Here is a 24,687-nt window from a genome sequence, read left to right as displayed (position 1 = left end):
AGTAGCGGCATGGCTAAATGGTGGACTTCTCAGTGCTTGGATAATAGTTGGACTTGATCATCTTATAGGTTTATCCCAACATGAATGATTCCATGATATCAGCAGGACAAATGTGAACAAAATAAAGCATATAATGGATGTTTTCCTGCTATGATTTCTGTTTAAAGAGCTCATCAGTAATCATTTGACTGACATTTTTTGATTCATTGTTATTCTCCTTAACACTTTCACTGAAGTAAATGATGTTTACAACATGGTGTGGAACACAGTTAAGGACACTAGTGCTGAAGGATATTTTCTTTCTATTCTCCAACATCTTTTGCTGATAAGAAATGATTATTTTATCCGGTATGTTTAATGCTGTGTTAGATGTTAACTATGGATTTTTTTTATTATTATTCAGTCATTAATAGAATATTTCTTCCATAAATTTAATGATAAGCTTTAGTCTTTCTGTGTGGATTGTAATTTGTGAGCTCATGTTTAAAAGAATCAACTTGGAATCAATAATGCCATCTATATGTTTTTATCTCTTCTGCTTAGTGTATAATTTTATTTTATAAATATAGAAAACTATTTTTGTTGAGACCTGAACCTTATTGATTGCAAGTGATCAGGAGAGATGTCTTAATCAGTTATAAATCATGGTAGTAGCATTATAATTTTGTGGTGTATTTGAGTCAAAGGAGAAAACCAAGTATGCAAGGAAGTGCACTTCGTACAGAAATCTGAACATAGTCCTAATTAAGAGTAACTTTTGGTCTGGAATTGAATATTTTCAGTATCCATTATAGGTCAGTGTAGACATGCTTGTGTCTCCTGGAAAATTCATCAGATAAATTACAGGGAAACAGTTAATAAAATGTTAAGTGTTTCAAACTGACAAATACTTTTCTTCCAAAACTCTTGTGTTGTCTTTGAGGAAATACTGGAGGAACGAGGTATGAACTGAACAGGGGCCATCTGTTTTCTGCACAATGTTCTGCATAACCTTGCATTTCAGGCAAGGTCTAGCACACATGTATGTTAAAATGTTAAGGGTGCTTGCCTGCTATGGATACATCTGTGCTAGATTTCTTCCACCTGAAAAGTTTTGAATTCACAGCTTGTATGTTCTGGGCAAGTGACCCAGCTGTCATACCCCCTGGTGTTTTAGAACAAGGCGTTTTTCATTCCTTGTACTGAAGCAGAGCTTCAATGCACTTGTACAGTAATTTCACAATTATAAGCCGCACCGTTTTGACTAAAATTTTGCTCCCACACCGGAAATGTGGCTTGTACTCAGGAGCAGCTAATATGTGAATAATTTTCTAACATTTCCAAACCCGGAAGTGCAAACCAAGGTGCCGAGTCGAGCAACCTGCCAGTAAAATCCAGGATTTCGCGATTGTTACAAATTGGTTACTCTGTTGCGCAGTGGGTGGAGCCGGGCTCCGTGCAGGCAGCGCGGGGTGGGGGGAAGGCGGGGGGCTCCCTCCTTCAGGCAGCGCAGCCCAGGGAAGAGATGGGCTCCTTCCTCCTGGCCCCGCAGCCCGGGGGGAGTCAGGGACCTCCCTCCTGCTGGCCCCGTGGCCAAGGGTGAGGCAGGGGGCTCCGTGCTACCATCCCCGCGGCCCGGGGGGAGGCAGGGGGCTCCCTCCTGCTGGCCCTGCGGCTCGGGGGGGAGGCGGGGGTCTCTCATTCCTGCCTGCCGCTACCGTGGGTGCCAGCGGGCTCCATCCCCTCCTCCCACCACCGCCGCAGGTGCCGGCGGGCTCCGTGCCCCCCTGCCACCGCGGCGCAGTGCCGAGCTGGGGCGAGCGAACCCAGCAGCAGCAGTGGCCAGCCCTGAGCGGCAGCGCCGAGCTGGGCCACCTGGCCCCGTTGGCAGCCCTGAGCCCTCACAGCCCGAGCCGAGCCAGTAAACTCCGCCCTGCCGTGATTCTGTTACTAATTGGCAACTTTGTTGCACGCGGGTCCTTGCTGCAAATGACAGAGCAGCTTATAATTGGGTGCGGCTTGTGTATGGACAAAGACCGAAATGTTTGCCAACACCCAGAGATGCGGCTTATACTCAGTGCGGCTTGTAATAGTGAAATTACTGTACTTACAAAAATCAGAAAACTAGTGGAATCAAGCTGAAGGAAGAGCCTTCTCTATACTGAGAGGAAGCAGGAGGTGGTCTTTCCTCCTATATTTCCATAGGGAAGGCTATGTAGATTCTATAATACAAGAATTATTTCTCTTTAGGACCACTGTTTTTCCAGGCTTTTTGTAAACAATTTTTGTGTAATAAACTGCCAAATATAATTTTCCTTTGAAACTTTTACTTTTCTGTGGAAACAAATCAGCCCAAAGCTTTTGACCTTACTTTGTTCATAGACAAGATTTTAAGTATAGATTCATAAATGAATACACTGTAAAACAGCTCATCTCTGTCTTTAGTCCACAGTATTTCAAATTAATTGAAGAGTGTGTGTCACAGATAGTGTTACATCGAAATGGAACAGACCCAGATTTCACATATCGTAAGAGATTAGATATAAATTTCAGCCACTTACTAGGTAAGTACTATGTTTGGAAATGATTACAGCATCATATTTGCTTATATGAAACTGAACAGGTGATTAAAAACCTTGTGTTCTGCGCATATGTGTAAGTGTGCTTGTTAATTTTTTCCAAGATGTTTGTGTAGATAAAGCAAGATTAGAAGAATGTGAAGAGAGGGCTTCTGAACTTTCCAGAAAAGTAAGTAATTTTTACATCATGTGATCATAAGATGGGCATGGGATTACTTAGTTTATTAATGAATGGCATAACTGAACCACGACATTGATTTTAACTTCAACTTCCTATTAGTTCTGCGTTAAAGTGGGAATTTGGATGTTCCTCGTAGCCTAGGAAACCAAGTGGTGTAAAGTAGTTAACCTTAATTGAGAATCTTTCTACTATTTAAGTTTTCATGTACAACTCTTCCAAAAATCAACTAATACTTTATTTCAACAGTTATCAGTTTCCCTAACAAAATAAACAGTGGAAGAATAAAAATATCTATATATCTATATCTTCATATCTACAGACTGGAGTACTATAGCTTTTAAGCTACTCTGTGTAATACTAACTTAATATACATTATGTCTTTATGCCATGTCATATATTAAAGACTTATCGTGGGGATACAGATGATTCTTCCACTCAGCAGACACATGGAATTTGGAATAGCAGATACGTATCCTTGGTATTGTTATCACATTAGTTTTTACAAGAACAAAAGGAAAAGTTGAATTTTAAAGAAACTATGCAGAACTAACTAGTACCCTTCAACTAACTAGTACTCTTTAACAATTTTCTTTTTTTTCCCTTTTCTTAGTTTGAAAAAGATTTTGTAGTTCATCAGGAGACCCAGGCCCTGCTGCAAAAAAAAGAGGAGAGAATCTGTGAACTTGAAACAGAATTACAAGCTTTTAAATCACAGGTAAAAACAGTGTAAATTAATGTATGAAATAATGTTTATGAAAGGGACTTCCTTTCACATCTTCTTCAGATTCTGATAGTACAGTTGAGAGTTTTTTCCAAGAATCTTTGTTATCGATTATTATTGAATGTTAGTTTAGTTTATTTCTGTTTTATACAAATAATTGTAATGTGACATTAATTAGCTGTGAGTTCCCAGATGATCCTTTTATGCCTGAGCTCAGTTAATTAAACAAGTTTCTTAGGTTTCGTTTGGGTTTTGCTTTCAGAGTCATAGATTTCCAAAGTAATTAACCACATAGGGTAATAAGTCTTATGCTTTTAGATTAGCATTCATCATTGTGATCTTTATCCCTGCGCAGGAAATTGCTTATTATGCAGTTTGCTATACTGAGGCCTTACCGTGGATATCCAACAGTGAAAGAAATAACCTGTGACTGGTTAAGAACATTTCCTGATAATTTTTCAATTTTCAAGCATAAATAGATACTATAAAATGTGATGGAGAGGAGTAGTGCGGGTTTTTTGAGAGTAATACTTGAGTTAACTTGCAATTGCTTCAACTCTTAAATCTATGTAAGGAGTCTGTGTGATCAAGGGATTTTTCTTGTGTCTTATTGCCGGGAATAAGAAGCACAGAGTAAAAATGGCTAAAAAAGAAAGCATCAGAAAGACATGCTTATAGGGGTTTATTTTAATACTTCTGGGGGGGTTTTGGTAATATTTATTGGCTTCTTTAATTTTCCTAGTGAAGAAAATTAATTTTACTCTGCTTTCTTCTATTTAGAAATGTCATTCTAATTCATGTTTCTGGTTAAAATTACAGTAAATTCACGAATACAAGCCGCACTGAGTATAAGCCGCATCTCTGGGTGTTGGCAAATATTTCGGTTTTTGTCCATAAATAAGCCGCACCCGAATATAAGCCGCTCTGTCATTCGCAGCAAGGACCCGCGTGCAATTAGTAACAGAACCGGGGGAGGGCGGGGTTTACTGGCTGAGCTAAGGCTGTGCAGGCTCGGCCCACTAGGGGCTGCTGACGGGGCCAGGTGGTCCAGCCCGGTGCTGCCGCTCGGGGCTGGCCGCCGCTGCCCCTGGGCTCGGTCACCCCGGGTCGGCGCTGCCCCGCGGTGGCAGGCAGGGACGGAGCTTCCCCCGCTCCTACGGCAGCGGCGGCGGGCGGGGACGGAGCTTTCCCGTGCCCATGGCGCTGGAGGCGGGCGCGGACAAAGCACCCCGCCTCCTTCCCGAACCGCGGCAATGACGGCGCCCCTTCCCCCCCGTCCTCCCTGGGCCGCGGCAATGGCGGCGCAGGGCCCCCGTCGGCTCCCCAAGCCGCGGCAATGGCAGCGCGCCCCACCCCCCGTCCTTCCCGAACCGCGGCAATGGTGGCGCAGGGCCCCCCCTCTCCTCCCCGGGCTGCGGCAATGACGGCGCACCCCTCCCCCGTCCTCCCCTGGGCTGCGGCAGAGGAGGGAAGAAGAGAGCTCTCCCGCCTCTCTCCCCGCCCCCCGTGCTGCCTGCAGGGAGCCAGGGCAACACAGTAACACTGTAACAATCACGAAATGACGGCTTTTGCTGGCAGGTGCTTGGCTCGGCGCCCTGGCTGGCACGTCTGGGGTTGTAAATGTCAGAAAATTATTCACATATTAGCCGCCCCCGACTATTAGCCGCACTTCCGGGTTTCCACCAAAATTTTTGTCAAATTGCTGCGGCTTGTATTCGTGAAATTACTGTAATTGTTAATGTCAAAGTCAAACATTTAACAAAAGAAATTACAGAAATTTTTTGCAATTTAAAAAACCAGATACAGTAAGAGTGGCACATCATTCATTAAGAAAGTATTTTTCTGCATGTATCTTGAAAACATACAGTAGTTTCACGAATACAAGCCGCACAGATTATAAGCCGCACTTCCGGTGCCTCGACAATGTTGCTGTCTTTGTCAATAGATAAGCCGCACCCCGAATATTAGCCGCACTTTCGTTCGTCGCGAGAATCCGTGCGCAGCTTTCACAAATTGGCCAATTAGTAACAGGATCGCGGCATAGCGGGGTTTACTGGCTCGGGGCGGGGCCAGGCAGGCTCGGCCCGCTCATGGTTGCCGACGGGGCCGGGTGGCCCAGCTCAGCGCCACGGTTCGGCGGGGCTGGCCGGGTAGTGCTGCCGCCGCCGCCGGGCTCGCTGTCCCCCCTCTCCCGTCAGCACCGCCTCGCTGCCGCGTTTGCTAGCCCTGCCGGCAGGGCTGCCGCCGCCGCCAGGCTTGCCGGCCGCCCCCTCCCGTCAGCACCGCCACCGCGTTTCCTCGCCCTGGCCGGCACTGCAGGCCCCCGCACCGCCGGGCTCCCCCACGCTTCTGACCCCGATTCTGCTGGGCTTCCCCCGCTGCCAGGCAGCCCCACCCGCCGGCCTTCCTGCTTCTGCCATGCTCCCCTGCACTGCTAGCCCCAGTTCTCCCGGGCTCCCCCGCCCTGCTGGCCCGGGCTCTGCCACCCCCCCTGCCCCGCCCTGCTGGCTCAGGCTCAGCTGCCCACCCCCACACTGCAGGCCCCGCCTCTGCCAGGCTTTCCCACCTCAGCTGGGGCCGGCCGGGCTCCAGCTTGGCTTGGGGCGGGCTCTCACTTCCGTGTTGGCAGCTTTTAGAATTTTGTTAATGTATTAGCCACCCCGGAATATTGGCCGCACTTCCGGGTTTCCGCCAAAATTTTGGTCAAATTGGTGCGGCTTGTATTTGTGAAATTACTGTACTTAAATTTTTTTTTAAGTGAAATTGGTTTCCTCCCTATTTTACTCTTTCTGTTATTCCCTGCATTAGACTTTTTTTTTACATGCAGACAGAGAGCATCACATATGATTCTGCTCTCTAATTTTCATACCATAAATTATCCGCTGTTGTTAATGGGATATATGAAAAGTTTTGTAAATGCCAGGTAATTGATTACTGCAGCTTAGTACTTTTAAACTTTGGCTTCCATATGGCATCAGTTGCTACTTAGCAGGTTGACTTCTACCTCTAATGATTATTTTTTTCCCGGGTCTTATTCATTTACTCTCTTCTTGCATTTGGTATGTATTGATTTATTTCTTTCATTTCTGGAGCCCAACTGTTCAGTGACTATTTGTCAGTTTAAACAATGATTATGTTCAGAAATTCAAAACATTGTCATGCTGTTGTGCATGCATTTATTTGTATTTCTTCATATTCAGCTATTTCCTTTCAGAAATTTTGAATCTTTTGCCTATTATATTTCCTTTATTTTCTAAAATAACCATTTTCAGATCATAGTTAGTTGAAAAGATAATTAGTGCTATCACCAGTAAATAAATATTTCTCATTAATTCTTTTGTTGGTTTTGTCAGATACTTTCTTATTTATGTTTGCAGGCCTATGATAGAAGTTTTTCAAATAGTAGAAGTAATTCTATTAGACTTACTGAAATCCTAATGCTATTTCGATACATTATAGATGTCATTCCTTATGGAATAAGAAGCCTAGTGTATTAGGAAGCTTAAATTTTGGAAGGATATTTTTTCATTATGGCTTCATGATTTCAGTTCTGTAGAATGAGAATGCTCCTACATTGGAAGAGACCTATTTTTGAACAGAATTATTTATCTCTTCAGGTTTTGCTGTTATGTACTTGGAATATTTCTCAATCATTTGTAGGATGAAAACAAGAGAGACTAGGATGTTACTTTTTTTTTAAATTTGAGCTAAATCATGGTAGTCTAGGTAAGATCTCAGGATATCTATCATGCCCTTCTTATCTCATGGTCAGTGAAATATGAAGAGTGGGAAATACCATTTCAATTTTTCATTTTTGATGTACAACCCCCAGGTCTGAATGTTCACTTCAAATATTGACACTTTTGATCATGAAATCAAAAGCAGGTTGGGCTCGTTATCTTTATCTGACTGTTTAGTACAAGACAAATGGCATTGACTTTCAACTGGCTTTCTGTATTTAATCTGTAAACTATGATTGTTATAGCATTTTGTTGATAAAACTGTGAAACTAAGTAGGAATATTTTTATTATCAGTATGGCTCTGTGCCACCTGGTTTTCTGCCATCAACTCATGGAGATGCATCTGTTGTTCCACTGGAAGGTGCAGGACCACATCAATTTCCACCCCCTCCTCCTCCACCACTGCCTTCTAATGGAGCAATTCCACCACCACCGCCTCCCCCTCCTCCTCCACCACTTCTGAATAGCTTGGGAGCTCCTCTGGGTTTTGGTGGCGCTCCTCCACCACCGCCTCTGCCAGGCCTGCCTGGAATACAGTGGTCCCCACCTTCATGTGCTTTGCCATTTGGAATGAAGCCTAAAAAGGAATTCAAACCTGAGGTTACCATGAAAAGACTCAACTGGTCTAAGGTAGTGTTGATTAATGACAAACACTTGATGTAATATCTGACATTAAACTTGGTGAAAATAGATTGTCAGAAGTACCACTAGATAAGCAATTTGAACATTGGTAAAAATTATGTAAGATATGAATACTTTCTGTGTTTAGCTTTTCACTGTTTCCTGAAAATTGTGTTTCATTAACCCAAGAATAATCTGGGCAAGTATCTGTTGACTTTATGTAATGCCTGGAAAAGTCAGTTCTGGTCTAGAATAAAACAACCTTGATAGCAGGGTACTTCTTATGCTTCCTGGGTCCTATTATGACCTGTTCTTCAGCAGACTCCTTATGTTGGATCAGTCACTGAACTATACTGATAACTGTACAGTTTCCAAACAAATGTCTTGAATCTAACCTGGACTGGAAAGAAGGAGTGCAAGTCTCTCCATTTGTCTATAGTACTTATATGTGCTTATGTAAAGGTGCTTACATAAACTTAATGCTGGCAAAAAATAGACACAATTTGGGGTTTGGTTGGTTTTGGTTTTGTTTTCTTCTCCTCCTCCATTGTGACAAGATTAAGTATAGGAGTCTACAGAGTTTGGAAACTAATTATTTAGACCAAAACAAGTCAGTAAGGATATTTTCACAATTCATGACATAATCAAAGCTACATTCTGAAAAGTAAGGTATTTAGTATCTAGTTAAACCAATTGTGTTCAAAGATTATTTGAAGTTTGCCCAAGTTTTAAATCTAGACCAAAGCTAATTTACTCCCATTAGATCTTGGATAACAGAGTGTGTTGTCTGCATTGTTAGAATCAGTTTTTTCCAAACCCACTTATTTTAAGGTTATTATTTTTAATGAGAAATATATTAACAACTCAGAAGATGAGTTGTGTACTAAAAGTTCACATGTTTTACAGAGCCCTTAAATATTTAATGTGCTTTAGATTTTACAGAGCACAGTTTGTGCATAGTATCAAAATAATTAATAAAATTTTGTTTTGTGTCTTGCTTATAGATCAGACCTCAGGAAATGACAGAATCCTGTTTTTGGGTTAAGGCAGAAGAAGAGAAGTATGCGAATGCTGACATGCTTTGCAAATTGGAACTTACATTTTGTTGTCAGAAAAGGGGTGAGTAGGTGATTGATTTAATTTTCAGCTTTTGGAGATACCTTAAACATTCTTTTGACTTAAATAAATATATGAATAAACCTCAGAATATAACATTAATTTTCTTCTTTATAAGTGTGATGTATAAAGAAAAATGTCAGAAAATCCTAGGCTGCATGAAACAGTAGTATTGGACTATTTTACTTAAGCATGACAAAAATTGTGTGACGTGTAGAAAACCTCACAGAAAAAAAAAAAAAAAACCCCTTCTGGATAATACAGATTTTATTTATCACATTTAAAAAAAGTATTTATAAAATTTTATCTGAATACCATCATAAATTACTGAAATCTAATCTGGAGGCCAGAACATGATGTGTTTACACTCAGAATTGATATGATAATTGATGTGTGTTGGATCCATAATGGATGATAGTATTTCAGTTTTTTTTTTTTTTACTTCCTGATAAACCTGTAGGAACATAGATTTCCTTTGATATTAGCTTAGCTTCTTTAGCTTTTAAACCACTGTGAAGTAACAAAACATTTTAAAGTATTCCTGGCTTTAAAACTTTTCTCCTTTCCATCAAAGTAAGTTATTTTAGTAGTAGTTTAGGTTATTCTGTCCCATATATAAAATACCTGTTACTTCCTGACACATTTTTTTTCTCCCTGTTTTTTTGGTATCAGAGGTGTAATATTTTAGAGCAGCCAAAGGGTACTTGTAATGTTTAATTTATTTGCAATTTGAACAGAGGTTATTGTATTTTTACTATGTTTTAAAAATTCTATTTTGATATTTTCATTAGTAGAATGGCATGGCATTCTCAAGTTTCTCCTTTTTTTGGAGTATGCTCTGGTGTGTGTTATCCAATATTTTCTATACCATAATCAAGAACTTTATTCCACCCTTGTCAAAGCATAATTTTATGCCCTAGCACTGTTCCTACTGATGTAACTATTATAGCTTGTTGCTACTGATACTTAATAATATTAAGAATGTTGTAAAAAGATAAAAAGGCAAAAAAAACCTCACCATAGACATGTTTGCTTGAATCTATTAAAATAAGTGTAGAAGCTAATTATGGTGCCTTTATAATGTTGAGAGAATTCCCAAGAATGTTCACTGAATTAGTAGGCTGGAAGTTTTAAAAGCCGCTGGAGGAAATAGTTTCCTATGTGTAATTAAACAGTAAAATTTGGGAGACAAGATGATATTCAGGCCAAACATGTTAATGGCTCAGAAGAGGATTGTGAGTCTCCACAGACAGCAAGAACATTAGAGTTAACAAGATTAACGTTCCTCAATATTTAACTGAATGGACTGAATACATTATTTTGACAAAACCCAATAGAAGAGAGTTACTGGATCTACAGTTGGAAAGTCAGTGAAGTACACTTTTATACCAAACGTGTGTGTGTGTGTGTGTGTGTGTAGCAATTTAAAGACTGTGGTCTCTGGGGACAAATTTATTTTTTTTTTTACAAGTGAGGCTTACTGCTTAATCTTTTTTATTGTTAAGTTTTGAAATCTCTCTCATCCCACATGGGTGATAAAAGTGTGCGATCATCTCAATTTTTCAAAGGAAGTGGAGACACTAAAGATTTTATTTAGAACAGAATGTAGGTGTTTAAAGGGCAACATGGAACTAAATATCGTCTTTGTTCAAGTGAGTGGTTTGCAGAACTTTAAATGAGACCTTAAGTGTGTTAGTAGGAAGGACCAAACCTTAAGGTCTCTTGTTGACAGCATGAATTCCAGTACAGAGGACAGCAAAGCAACTGCTTTTGTTCTCATGACCATGGAGAGAGGGCATACTTCTTTGTAGCTTATACTTAATTTACTGATTATAACAAAACTTACCAAAGAAATTGGAGACTTACAGTTTTCTTCACAGTCTTGAGGAGATTTAACACCAGACTCTCTAAAGTAGAATCAGCAAGCTATTCACTGCACTCAAATTGGGAACAGTCCTTGACTATTTCTAAAGCTTTGTGTCTAAAACCATGAAGATGAGAAATTGAAAATGATTCTGTAGCCGAATGGTGGCATGCAAGGAATGAACTGGTTTTCATTCTGCTGAAGGGTCTGCTTATGCACTCTTTTCATTAAAATCTTTACATAAAAAGAAGTATCTGGCAGAGGAAGTGGAGATCAGAATGTTCAATGATTCTTTAAATGAATTTTATTATCATTAAGTAAAATCAAATTGAGGTACTCAGATATTCAGTTGATGCATTTTGCCTGCTAATATGCCAAAAGTATATCAGTGTTGATCTAGAAAAGGAAGTCTGATGTCTATGTAAATAATCCACTGAGGAATTTTCGTATGAAAAAGTAATACAGAACAGTATAGAATAGATTTGAAGATTCAGCAGATGTTTGTGTAGGAGTTATAAAATATGTTGACTCTGAAGGGGCATTGAAGCAATTGAAAAATTGCTGATGTTATGGAGGTATGAAAGAAATACTACTGCAAGAATAAAGAAGTAAGAGAGGGCCTAGCTTCAAACTGTGGGACACTTTTGTTGAGTGTATCCAGAGATATGTTCAGATATGAACCATGGAAGAAGCCCCTGAAGGTCATCTTTTTGATGTCCAACAGCTTTTAGTAAAGGGACCAGTCTAGTTCATGTTGCTCAGGAGTTTCTCCAGCTGAGTTTGAGGTATTTCTCAAGATGGAGATGTAGAGATGGACAATCTGTCCCCATGTTTGTCATTGTGGTGAATTTTCTTTTCATAATATCTTTTGGGATATATTTTGTTGAAACTTGTGCCTATTTCCCCTTGCTTGTTGTGCACTTCCAAAAATTCTGGTTCCCTCTTATTTCCGGATTTATGTCAGGTCATTTGAGACAAGTTTTCCTGTGTCCTTTATTATCCTTCTCAAGACTGACAACTTTTGAAACTTTCTGACTGCATCTTTATGTTTCAGACCTCTAATGGTATTGATGATTTTTTGCTGTACTCATTCCAAAGTACTTTTTTATTTTCTTTTTGAGGTGGTGAAACCCATACAAAATACTCTAGGTACTTCTCCCTGAGAGTGGGGAAGTATCTCCCTGAGGGAGTAGAGGGAAATAAGCACTTCTTTGACTTATTGCTGGCAACAGTCTTGGTACTTCACTGGAAGAAATGTTTTCACTGCAGTGTGTGCTGATGGTGATAATGGAAGTCCACACAGACTATGGATGATAATAGGGTATTTTCTTTTGTGTGTTGTAAAGCTGGTTTTGTCACTTTTCAAAAGTTGAATCATTTTGTGAAAGCAACTTGTTTTATAACAATAAAACCTTGAGATGAACAATGTAAATTATCAAAGCATCAGTTACTGATGGTACTCTGGTAACAACTTACTGAAGATGAAATGTGATCTTTTTTTCATTTATTTAGAATTTAGTCAAGAGCATAATGGCAAACCAACTCTTTTGTCATAAAAACCTGAGTGAGAGGACTCGGTGTGTGCCACTGTGTGATTACATGCTTTAGGTCATTGTTCCTGTCCATGTCATGGCAATATTCCTGACTGATACAGTGAACCCATAACCTGTGAACTGTCACTGGATTGCCATCGTGGTTACTGTTGTTGTGGGTTTGTTTTGACCATTGATTTTCGTTGTGAGTGGGTTACCTGAGTAGAGTTGGTTTTGGGTACCTCTGACAGCTTCATGACTGCTCACTGGCTGGGGGGAAAGAAAAGTGCAGTAATTTCATGACTATAAGGCACACCCTTTTGACTAAAATTTTGATCGAAACCCGGAAGTGCGTCTTATAATCCAGTGCGCCTTATATATGGTCAAAGTTTGGAAATTTGCCAACCAGAAATGCAAGCCGTGAGCTGAGCTGCGAGGCACGGCGGGCACGGGGGCCGAGCTGTGAGGCGCGGCAGGCGGGGGGGGCCAAGCCGTGAGGCATGCCGCGAGCTGAACCGCACCAACCAGCGCCGGGGCCAGGCGGGAGTGCTGGGGCCCTCAGCACGGGGAGGGCGCCTGGGGCTGTGTTTAAAGGCTACGCCAATCTGTGAAAAATGCTTGCAAATTGAGCACCTACCAGTAAACCCTGTGATCCCGCGATGCCGTTACTAATTCATTACTTTGTTGCACGCGGATCCTCGCTGCAAAAAAACGTGTGCTTTATAGTCCGGTGCGCCTTATATATGGACAAAGTTTGGAAATTTACCGACACCTGGAAGTGCGCCTTATAATCCAGTGTGCTTTATAGTGGTGAAATTACTGTAATTCACAAGTTCTGAAAATAAGGTGATGAATGTAAATGGTTTGCATGGGTGATCTTTGATTATCTGGTATGTTTTAAAGGTAAGAAGAAGGATTGGTATGAAAGGTGGTTAGAAAAAACATGAAAGACAAAGAAATGAAATATCAAGAGTTTAAGAATTAACAACCAGGGTTATCCTCATGATCTCAGAACAACAAAGAAAATCTGTGTAAAGCCTTTCCGACAACAACGGTTTTAAAGGAATCTCTTACTATAATTTTTGGAAAGCATTTAACTGAATATATGACTTAAAGTTAATTGATATATGAAATACTGAATAGCAGAGCTGGAGCTTACATGTGCTTTAATATTATTTAATCCTAAGAGATAAGATGAACAAACACAAATGCTCGTTATTGAATGTCAACTGTTTTGTAATGCACTGGAAACCTGATGGAAGAATAATCACTGGTCTGTAAAGCTAACATGCTGCTAACTTTGCTGGAATTATTAGATGTACAGTCAGGGGAGCAACACTTTGCATAAAAGATAGCATGAGCTGTAGAATCATGAAAATCTTGTGGGGTACAAGAAAACTGTTCAAAACCTTGTGAATAGAAATTCCTTCTAATAATATTAGACTGTATTATTAGCTCTTGGATCACAACACATATGTGATAAGAAACTGTTAAGATTAGAGAAGCTGAATTTTTTGTGATAATAAAGCGTGAGATTTAACTATATCCAAGATTTGAGTAAACTTTGTATAGTAATATAGAAAAATTGCCAACAGCTAAAGCTATGGGGTAAAAAAACCTCATGTGTCTTGATAGGGAAGTTCAAGATAGTATTGCAAGAAAAAAGTTACCATTAAAAAGTAAAAGTGCAGAGATAATGGGAAAACTCATTAAATGTATCTAGAGAAATATAAATAGGATGTTCTTCACATACTAATTTTGAATCTTGAATTTGTTACAAAGGACCCTTCAACTAATTTTGAAATGTATATTTAGTTTTTTGTAAATGAAGCTAGCTAAGGACTTGGTGGGACCACTTGAAGACAACTTCAAAAGCTCAGTAGGTTCAAAGAGCATCAGAAAAATTCAGGGATAAATGGTCCAAAGGAAATAGGAAAGGTTATTTTGTAGGAAGGAACCTTCTCTTTTGCTAAATGGGGAGAATGGATTATAAGACTTGGTAACACTGGCATAAAGTCTTTTCTAGGAACCTCTCTTATTGCAGTTCTTGTTTTTTAACCATTTATATGAGTGCCAGGTTGCTTGCCGTAGCTTCAAGCTACTATGTTGAAGACTTACAATGCTGAAATAAGGTAAAATTTAATATGCAAACACTGGGTTTGTGGAGTTGCTTTGAAGAGTGCTGGCGTGGAGAAGATTATAACAGTAAGTCGCTGAAGTCTGTGAGTAAGTGTAGTTAATGTAGTGAGACTGTAGTGGTTAGGCATAATGTGGGATATGTGTTCAGGATGACAAGAGAGTTCCAGCTACATATTGCTTACAGTCATCCTGTGGGTTCTTCGAAAGGTTTGCCAAGGTGATTCCAAGAATTAGGAGGTTGTAAAGAGTAAGCAAGAAGGCGACCTCTAACCAAAGAAAGAAATCTTGAAGCATTTCAGTCCAAAATGACAATTTGGACATCTCATGTATGCAAAATATAAGAAAGCTAGTGGTTTCATGAAATATGTGCTTTATAATTAATGTACTATATTTATAAATATCCTACCAATAAGTTTATTTTACTTGATCCAAAGACTCTTATGGTTAAAGTGATAAAGTCCAAATGAGGATTAGAAATTACATATCAAACATACAATAAAATGACTTGTAAATTTTTTATTATTTTTAGCAATATGCAGGTAACTGCAGCTAATGGGAGATAGCATGAAAAAATTAGAAATGTTCTTTTCTTTCTTTTCTAGATATCAAAGGAAATTAATCTAGTAAACTCGAGAAAGAAAGATTGCATGATCTCCCTTTTTTTTTTTTTTTTTTTTTTTTTTTTTTTTTTTTATCAACTAGGACAGATTTTCATCCTAATCTTATTGGAAATGGCAGTGTCTGATCCCATCACACCAGAGCTCCTGCCAGACTTGATTATTCAGAAATAAAGCACTTCTGTGGGAGTACTATCTCTGTTGGCACTTGACTTGAAAAGGTCAATATAGTTCTAATTTTTTTTTCTCCTCTGTATACGCTGTAAGAAAAATCAAGACTTACAGTGCTATAGTGCCAATTAAGTCTCAAATATTTTAAATCAGAAAAGAGAGTAAATGCTACTGAGAAGATCGAATTAGTGATATAAATCAGTTTAGTGCTGTGTTTAACACACCACAGCCTACCTTGCATAAGCAAGAGAACATGCTGTCGTCTATCTGTAAGATTACATGGAGTCCATGACCCTCATATTTTCCTCCTCCTCCAGAGGATTTATCAGAGGTAGCTGATTCTAGTTCTTGTAGAATCTTATTATTAAAAACCTGTAAGACTACCAACAGTATAATTTAATAACTTCTGCTATAATACAGCACTGAGTAACCTGAGGTACCTTTTAATGTAACTACACAAGTAGAAGTAAATAAAGCCTACTATGAATTTGTTCAACTACCTGTCAGTATCATCCTAACTGTCCTGAAAGCATAATTATTCAAAAAGATTTGTGCATATAAAATGAAACAAGGAAAAACATTTTATTTCTGAAGAAGGCAGGAGTAAATTATGAGCATTTGCAAGGAGCAGCAACTAAAGCATTGAAACGTCAGTGGTATCTTGCAGCTTGAGTGCATCATCTTCACATGGAGATTATAACGGTATATTTAGTGTTGTCTGGGAGTACTCTGTATTAGTTGTTTATATTCTTTGCAAATAGAATGATATCTGCTCTGATCCTTTTAAAGTATTTGGGCCAAATCATATTTGTTACTTAGAGATTGATGTATAAGAATCAGTGGTTGAATATACTTCTGTGGTGCATGGAGCTAGGCTGGCTGACAGATGTCCACCTAACTACTCTGATAAAATAGAAAAGCTCATGTGTTGAATTAAAAGCATGGAGATCGCTTACCAATTACTGTCACAGCAAAACAGACCCAATTTAGGGAAAATTAATTCAGCTTAATTTATTTTTTACTGATGTCCTGTCATGGATAGAAGAAACATTCAGTTGTTCAGACTGTTAAATGTATTTAAAGAAGTGGAATGTGAATAACTCCTAAAAGCTAACTTTGATATCCAGATAACTCCATGAATGTGTGGCAAACAAAAAATAGAAAACCTGAAAAAAAATTAGCATAGCGGTGGTTAAAATACCCTGACAATAGCATTTTTTTGTTTGTTTGTTTGTAGTTTGGTTTTTTGAAGCTAAAATTGTGACATGTTTTCCCGTTTATTCTCCTACTTTGACAATTTCTTAGGATGAATTCTCCGTTGAATTAATTAATTATTGAACAACTGTGTCATCAGTGCCCTAATCTGTGTCAGAATCATGAATAACATCAAATCATTCTTCTGATAGGATTGTAGAAAAGAGTGTGTCAGCAGATGTTGTTAATAGGATTAGAAAAACTTTTATTAGATAAGGTACTTTGATTTGTATTTTCAGTTAGGAACTACTTTGTCAGATAGTGGAAAGATATTGAAGACTTTGTTACAGCGTTTATAGGCATCTACCTTAGCACAGTATTAACTATACCTTAATTTTAATTTATTTTAACTTTTTTCTTTTTAACAGAGGTGTAGTGTGTGCCGTTATTGAATGGCTGCTTCTTACCTTTTACACACAGACTATTATTTCCTGTCAGATTCAAACCATATTGAGTTGAGTGCTTACCTTGTCTTCTCAGTGAAGTGCCTGGACAGAGTAGTTCTTTAGTTCACCTTTACCTTCTTCTTTTAAACAATTGATTTTTTTTTTTTAATAGTTGATTTCTACACAAAATACAATATTAGTCTGCAGTCACTTAATTTTTGATGAAAATATGACAGTATATTCAGGGCAACAAAAGCACTCCACTCCCATTTGCCAACACTGTGGGAAGGCTTCATGTTTTAGAAGCAATAAAAGTGTTCCTTTTTGATTTCTACTAGAGAATGTTTCCATAATGTGAACAAGTAAGATCTTAGAGGAGGTAGATATTGTTTTCATGTATCCAGAGATTAAAAAAAAAAAAAAAAGTCTACTCAGTTTCATAAGGCCTAAACTATAAATACCAACAGAATAGAAAAACAACTTTGGAACCTAAAATGCAAGTTGTGGAAAGTCATTCCTATGCCCCTGCTCAGTCTAATTTTGTTTATTTAATGGAAAACCCTCACTTTAAGAACTTAAATGTAATTGTCACTACACTGGTGTGGATTCTGCATGAATTAATTTGCTAGTGTTTGTATCAGACAGGAGTTAAAAAACTCTACACCTGGTACAATCCTATTTTCTTGGGGTTTTATCTCCTATTTGGTTTTGCTACATGTTTATGCACTAAGTGCTTTTGATGAATTTCCAATCTAATGTTGCAAATATTTATATCTGACTAAAGGTAACACTGTATTTGAGTGTAAAAAAATCTTCATTACAGCGCTGCTTTTATTGCAGCCTTTTTTCATTGTGAACTGAGAAAAATAATTTACATGCAAGGAATGTTTAACAAACCTTGTTTGGCAAACCTTCAAAGTCACTGTTGATGAAAATTATTAGCATTTAAATTTCCACGAGCACTAGTTTTTGTCCTTTAGAAAATCTATCATTTGGTTTTGCAGTGAATGGCTTGTTTCAGAATAAATCCATTTCAAGGACAATTCATTATGAAAAACAAAAACAAAAGAAAAAAAAATCAAGGAGATTATGTGTTAATGGAGCAGTGATGTCCAATTAGGCAGCTGTTAGGGAGTACTTGGGTACTGGTGTGCTATGCAGACTTGAGCAGTATTTTATTTGGCAGAGTCCTTGGTTCTGTTTGCATTTGATCAGGTTCAACTGGAACAAAATTTTAAGTTATTCATATGTACAAAGTAGCTATAGGCATTTTCTTTCCTTACCCAATAAGATTACACACTTTTCATTATCTACTAACTTTGTGTAAATATGACCTGGCCTTATCTAATGCGTAATTTATTTTCTTCATTAAAGTGAGTTCTTAATTAAAAAAACCCTGTAAATTGAGTACTTCATATGAATTTTTGTGAAAGAGACTTCCATTGTGGGTTGCTGTTCTTTGCATGATCTCAACATGATAAATTTCTCATATAATTTCCTCATTCTAAACAGGTTTTTCTGTCTGGCACAATAGTTGAATATTTACAGTGAAATAGTCGTGTTTTCAGATACATTCTTCTTCTGGATGAGTTTGTTGCATTCAGTGTCATTGGAATTTAAGAGAATGAGGGCATAGACAGCATATCCTGTTGCTTTTAACAGCTTCATATTTCTGTTTTATGGCTTTATTGCTCCACTCTTCCTGTTTTTACAAGTTAGTGGAACTCTACTTTTCAACTCACAAGATAGTTCTTCTACAACCTTACTCACCTCTAACATCAGTTGAGTAATGAAACTTAAACATTTCATCTGCTGTATTACTCAGCTTAACAGTTGTAAAGACTAAATATTTCCTGCTGTGCAATCTGACTTGTCTGATATAGAAATGCCTTTTTCTAAAATTGTAAATGCATAAGTATAGCTGGCAAGGATAAGAAGCTAGAAAGAGCCTGTTTAGGGTGACTGCTTATCTTTGCCTTTCCTAGACTGTACGGTGCAATGACTTGCGGCACTTAAAATTTGACTGCAATGTACTTGATATATATGAAACAGAATGTTGGTTTTTGTGGCTGGTGTTTCAGTATCAATTCTTGAGAAATACTGGGTCATCTATTTGAAACAGTGGGAGGATGAAAAAATCAAATCGGTGTTCAGCAAGATTGTTTGAATAAAAGCTACTACCAAAGCTGACAGAATAGGAGGCAGCTGTAGCTGGATTGCTTGAAGAGAAACGGCATGGTTGCACATTGCAGCAAAAATCTTGGCATCTGTAATTCAGCAGATCTGTAATGTTGCTGTGAAAAGAAACAAACATGGATAAATGTAGCTAAAACCAAACCAGGTTAGATCATCTTAACTGCAAAAAGCCAAAAGAGGAAGTTTATTTCCCCAACTAATCTAGTAGTGTGAAATACTGTTCTGTAAACTCCTGTTTCAATGTTCTGTAGAGGAGAAGCAGTAGTGATAAATGGACTTGTTCAAACTTTAAAAAGGGGAAGATAGAATCCATTTACTGCTAGCAGTTAACTCTCAGAATGTACCTGGGGTTCTTCCTTATTCAGCAGAATAAGGAAGAGGTAGTGATCAAGTGGGGACAAATGGGGACGTAAGCTGAGCCGTGCACATTCATACTTGATAATAAACAAAAAGAATCTCTACCACTGCAACAAAAATAAGTTTTTGAGAACAGGATACTCATATGCACTGGAAATAGACAGTTCAGATCTCCAGGTTTCTGTCTGAGAGCTTAGGAGTATAGGCCAAAACTCAAAGTAGGAAGCATATTTGGACCTATATAAAGCCCTCCTGAAACTACAGTGGCAAAAACAAGTCAGTATGAAAAGAATAGGAGAAATTAAAGACAAAGCATTCCTTGTGTCAAGGAGGTAATGTACCTCTGATTTGTCAGGAAAATAATATGATTCATTTTGTTAGAACTCATGTTTGCCTTTATGGTGAAATGTAAATTGTGTTATGCTTAACTTTCTTAAAAATAGTAGCACAAATTGTTAATTTGTATCACTCTTGGTGTTTGTTATAGACTAGAGACAATAGTCTATATAGCTGTTGGTGCTTACTGCACTCCAGACTCTGAAGCTAAGGCTTATTCTTTGATCACCAGCTGAAGTTTGCTGTTTACTCAGGGTAATATTTGTATTCCAGCTTCCGAGGGGGAGGGAAGTCATATAGATTTAATAAAATTGTAATTCTGCTACAGGACCCATATGAGTACATTGTTACTACTAGAACTACTAAGTAATTTTTATGCATCTAAGATTAGACTAATTCCTCAGAAGTCTGCAAGGTCTAGTGACTAGGTAGTCAACTGTTATGCATACATAAATGTAACAGGAAAGGAGGGATAAAATCCTATTCTACAGCATTTGGAGATGCTGTAGAAAAATGTTCCAACTGGTGCAAAATGGAATTGCTGTCTTTTCCCAGCACTTAAAAATTTGTGGCTAATGGAAAGATGTGTGATGAGATAGCAAAGAAATACTATTATTGTTCTCATATCATAAATTATGTTTGTCTTCATAAAAGATGTGTGCAATAACCAAATCTGCATACTAGACTAATTATGCAGAATCTCTGTAATACAGACATTATCTTCAGTCTCATAGAACTCTAACACAGACTTTGAGAAGCAGGATTTCCTGTAATTCTAGTTATACAAATTTTGTTTGCCTGAATTGCTAGAGGAATGAGAAGCTTTCTGGACAGAGGTTTGAATTAGCCTAAAACTATATTTACAGTTTATTTGTCTGATATTCCAACTTAGGTAGATACATTAGATATATTAGATATATTAGATATATTATATCAAATACCTATTTTTGTTGCAGAAATACATACCCTTTTTAGCATAAGATAATATGAAGATGCATTCACTTTTATAGTGTGATGTGATATTAATGTTCTCCAGCCAACAAAGACAAGAGTTCACCTGCAATTCCAGCTTTTCTGTTGCTTAGCTTCTGTCAAATAGTGTGTCAGAACAGCATTTCAGTGAGAATGAATGCTGCAGATCTCTCCTACTTGCTTTTTATTAAAATATTCTAAAATGGTGAATATTCTTAAAACTTGCTTGCAATGGATGCTTTCTGAGTTTGAATCTTTCTGTTTATGAATGGCTCATCACTTCATTCCTTAATGTACCACAAGAGTGTCTCATAGTACAGGAAATGCTCTGGACTACTGAATAACTATTACAGTTTGGTGAAAGAGGAGAAAAAACCCTAAGAAATACAAATTTTGGAAATAATGTCAATTGTACATCTATAATAATGAAGAAGAAATGTAATTCAGTAATTAGAAGATGTACAGCCATGGTTTTAACTAGAAAACTCTTTTGCACTTTTTGCAAAAGTGAAGTCAGTGTTATTTTCTGCACTATTTATTTTCAGTGAAATAACACTTGTCTTGTAACCTGGAATCCAGTTGCTTCATTGATTCCTGTTTGTGTCATATTTTTCATATTTCTCTTTCTCTTATTAGAGAGAGCTTTTAACAGAATATTTTAATTTAAAGAAAATCTTTGCATTGCTATTTATTTGGAATAGTACTCTGGATGTTAAATCTTTGAGTATGTTTAAATATTGCTAAGCACTTAGGCTGTGAATTAATGGAAAAGGTTCTTTTGTGGATTCTAAATCATGTGGATTCACCTATATTACTAAATTTATTTTACTTTTTGTATTTTTTGTAGTAGTGATTAAAAACTTTCAATGTGCAAATTGTGAAAAACTGTTCTAAGATTAGAACAATTGTTCTTGGAAAATTGTGCTGCAGATTACTATATAGTTTTCAGTTATACTCTCTACATCTGAGGAAAAGGTTAAGGTGATTTACACATTTGGTGTGCGTCCTGTTTACTTTCCTACAGAAACTGGAGCTTTTTTGTCTCTTTCTAAATAATGTACATGTTATAACTGAACAAATGGGTTATGTTTCTGATTTAAAATAAATCCTTATATCTTGTTTCAGAGTTGTGAATGGCATAACTCTTTACATTTTATTTTACTGCACATCTCATGCCACTGACTACAGTAAAATAGTGTGTGCCACTTTGTAGGATTTGTTTGGCTCTGTTAAGTGCAATTGCAAGAAATACATTTTAAAATATGAGGAAGTTTATGCCAAGGGAAAGCACTGTATAAATGCAAACATGAAAAACAATGAAGTTTCTTGGAAGTATTTTTACCAGGTACTTTTGTAACGCTGTATACGGCATTTTGTAATGCTGTAGATACCTTCATGAGTATGTTATGAATACAGCAATTTTACCTGTCTCCTATTTCTTGGCCGATCAAGACTAAATAACTGAGATGCTCACAGTACAACAGCTATGGACTTTGTGCATCTACACTGCAAACTGTCTGCTCGCTCCAGTTTATATGCTGTTTCCACAGTGCTAAGTAGTGTAGTTTAGTTGAGGTGGAATGTAGGGAGACAGATATGTGAGATATAGGTATTCCCTTAGTAAAGCAAACCAAACATTCTTATAACTGTAACTTCTATTGTTCATTCCATTTCCTTAATTCTATTTAATTTTAACCTTCAATCTTTGAGGACTTTACATATACTTGTAAGAATAGGTAGGTCAGAATTATAGTTGTTGTTATTACTGTTGCTATTTGATGTTAAACTGATGTTGAAAGATGATTGTTCAGTTGCTTAAGTATAATATGATGAATTCTCTGAGTTTTCGCATATTTAAATCTACCTGAAGGTTTAATGGCTGAGATAATTTAAGTTAAATAAACACTTCTGTTACCTTAGATCTCAAAAGGTTTAAACTAAATCAGAGACTCATTACTGAGAAATTATTACGTCATATCAATATATTTTTTAAAATTTTATGTAAGCAGTCTTTTTATAATCAACAAGATTACTCTGCTAACAAAAATTTAATAATGATCAAGAATTATAGTTTGCACTGTTTTTTTCTAGTAGAAATAGTAATGATTGTTAAATATCTGACTCTGCACTGCTTTAGATTTCTCAGTAGGTTTTCAATGTATGTTTCTGTCTTTGTATGCTTTTCTTTAATTTTGCGCATATTATGTGAAATCAGTGTAATGGCTTATGTTACATTCTTGTATCACTGCTTTTTGTTATGTATCCAAATACTTTTAATAACTATGCATGCCTTTTTGACTTTCTGCTGCTTCCTGTCTTCACCATAGTAACTATATTCTTGAATCTTTTCTCAACTTGTATTATGTCTTGTATTACTTTGACCTTTCTACATGTAAAAAAGATTCTAAACTTTACTCATTGTACGTTTTATTAAAAACAGATCTTAACATCATGTTGGATAAGTTGCTAATTTGTGCTTCTCTGTAAACCTTGCAATCTCTGCTTTTTAAGAAATAGATATGTTTAATAAATAGATACGCTATGGTTTTAGAGATTACGAAGCAAAGCATTTTTTTTCCCCCTTTTTTAAAATTGCACTTTAGAACTGTGATTTTTAAAAATATTTGGTTAAAAATATGATTTTTATTATGAGTTGAAAAGAATGGCTATGCAGGTTTCAGTATAGACTTTTTCCCCAGTCAGAAACAGTAGCAGATTTTTAAAATGTGTTTTGTATGATAATTAACTTGTGGATTTAAATATACCTAGAGAGATTTACAACAATGCTACCTTTACAGTGTCTAATGAAGAAATGTCATCTTATAAGTATCAGTTTTTCTTGGAAAAGGCTTTTATTATGATAGGTTTCAAGATAAAATCATAAAGTAATATTTTTAAAATTTCTCTAATACATAAAAAAGAATTATTTTCCACCAACTTTCAGATAAAATACAAGTCATAGGTTAGAAATAATTATGTTTCTAGATATGTACAGTATTTTAGTGTAAATGTAAACAAAAATAGCTTTGCATATTTATTGACAGAATTAAAATTATATCTCTGAGTGCCATGTATAGTCAGTCCAGATCTATGTATTGATTTGAAGTTGAGTGGACAGAAAAAAATGATATTTTAGAAGTTGAACAGTGCTGTTATTGTTTTTTGATTTGTAGCTTATGTGGCTGCATTTTTCTGAGAAAGTAAATGCAAGAAGGCAACTCTGGATCATTTTTGTGGTGATATAGCTTTAGAAGTAGAATTATTGTACAGAGTCTCAGTGTCTGCTACTGAAACCTGGATGATAGTATGGGAAATTGTAGCTGTCAAGTGCATGTCCCAATCACTTAAGGATGAATCAATTATGTTGCTACTACTGATCAACAATAAAAATATCCACATTATAGAGCTAGTGTAATGTCATGTATTTCTAATCTCAGTGTCATTGCTGTTTGGTTTTAGATGGTAGTGAATAGACTGAATTTTGAACATTGCAATGGTATAGACTTAGTATTTAGGGACCTAACTTTTAAAACATTAGGCAATCTTTTTGATTTATTTGGTTTACTTTTTCAAATATTTGAAGCGGTATGGAAAGAAGTACAGCTAAAGGGGACTGGAAATCTTTGGAAGAAGAATTTTGTATTTTTCATACAGTCCTGGTTGTCTACGATGCTAGCATGGAGAGTTTTAAAGAAATCATGAGAAATTGAAGGCTGTACTTGGAAGTGGGAAACTGCTGTATAACCTCCCTTCTTCCTCTTATAGAACAGCCATATTTTTTTTCAGGTTAACTGAATAAAGTAAAAGGTATTTTGGGTTCAACTGCTGAGTGATTTCAAAGACGACAGCTTCCTATTTTCTTCCTGATGAACAAAGGCTTAATTTTTTAGAGTGGATAAAAAAGTCAAAAGTTGGAATTACTGTC

General features: G+C 37.2%; 1 protein-coding gene across 1 annotated transcript in view; it reads left to right on the top strand.

The window, feature by feature from the left end:
* DIAPH3 (diaphanous related formin 3) overlaps window positions 1-24,687 on the top strand; it is a 201,019-nt gene that overhangs the window by 23,294 nt on the left and 153,038 nt on the right. Inside the window, exons 10-15 of the mRNA XM_033053447.1 lie at window positions 232-348; window positions 2,425-2,543; window positions 2,663-2,727; window positions 3,350-3,454; window positions 7,496-7,831; window positions 8,827-8,941. Of these exons, the coding sequence (XP_032909338.1) occupies window positions 232-348; window positions 2,425-2,543; window positions 2,663-2,727; window positions 3,350-3,454; window positions 7,496-7,831; window positions 8,827-8,941 (857 nt within the window). The remainder of the gene's footprint in view (window positions 1-231; window positions 349-2,424; window positions 2,544-2,662; window positions 2,728-3,349; window positions 3,455-7,495; window positions 7,832-8,826; window positions 8,942-24,687) is intronic.

The sequence above is a fragment of the Catharus ustulatus genome, chromosome 2, assembly GCF_009819885.2.
Source record: "Catharus ustulatus isolate bCatUst1 chromosome 2, bCatUst1.pri.v2, whole genome shotgun sequence".
Classification (NCBI taxonomy): domain Eukaryota; kingdom Metazoa; phylum Chordata; class Aves; order Passeriformes; family Turdidae; genus Catharus; species Catharus ustulatus.
This window is presented reverse-complemented; position numbering and strand designations above follow the sequence as displayed.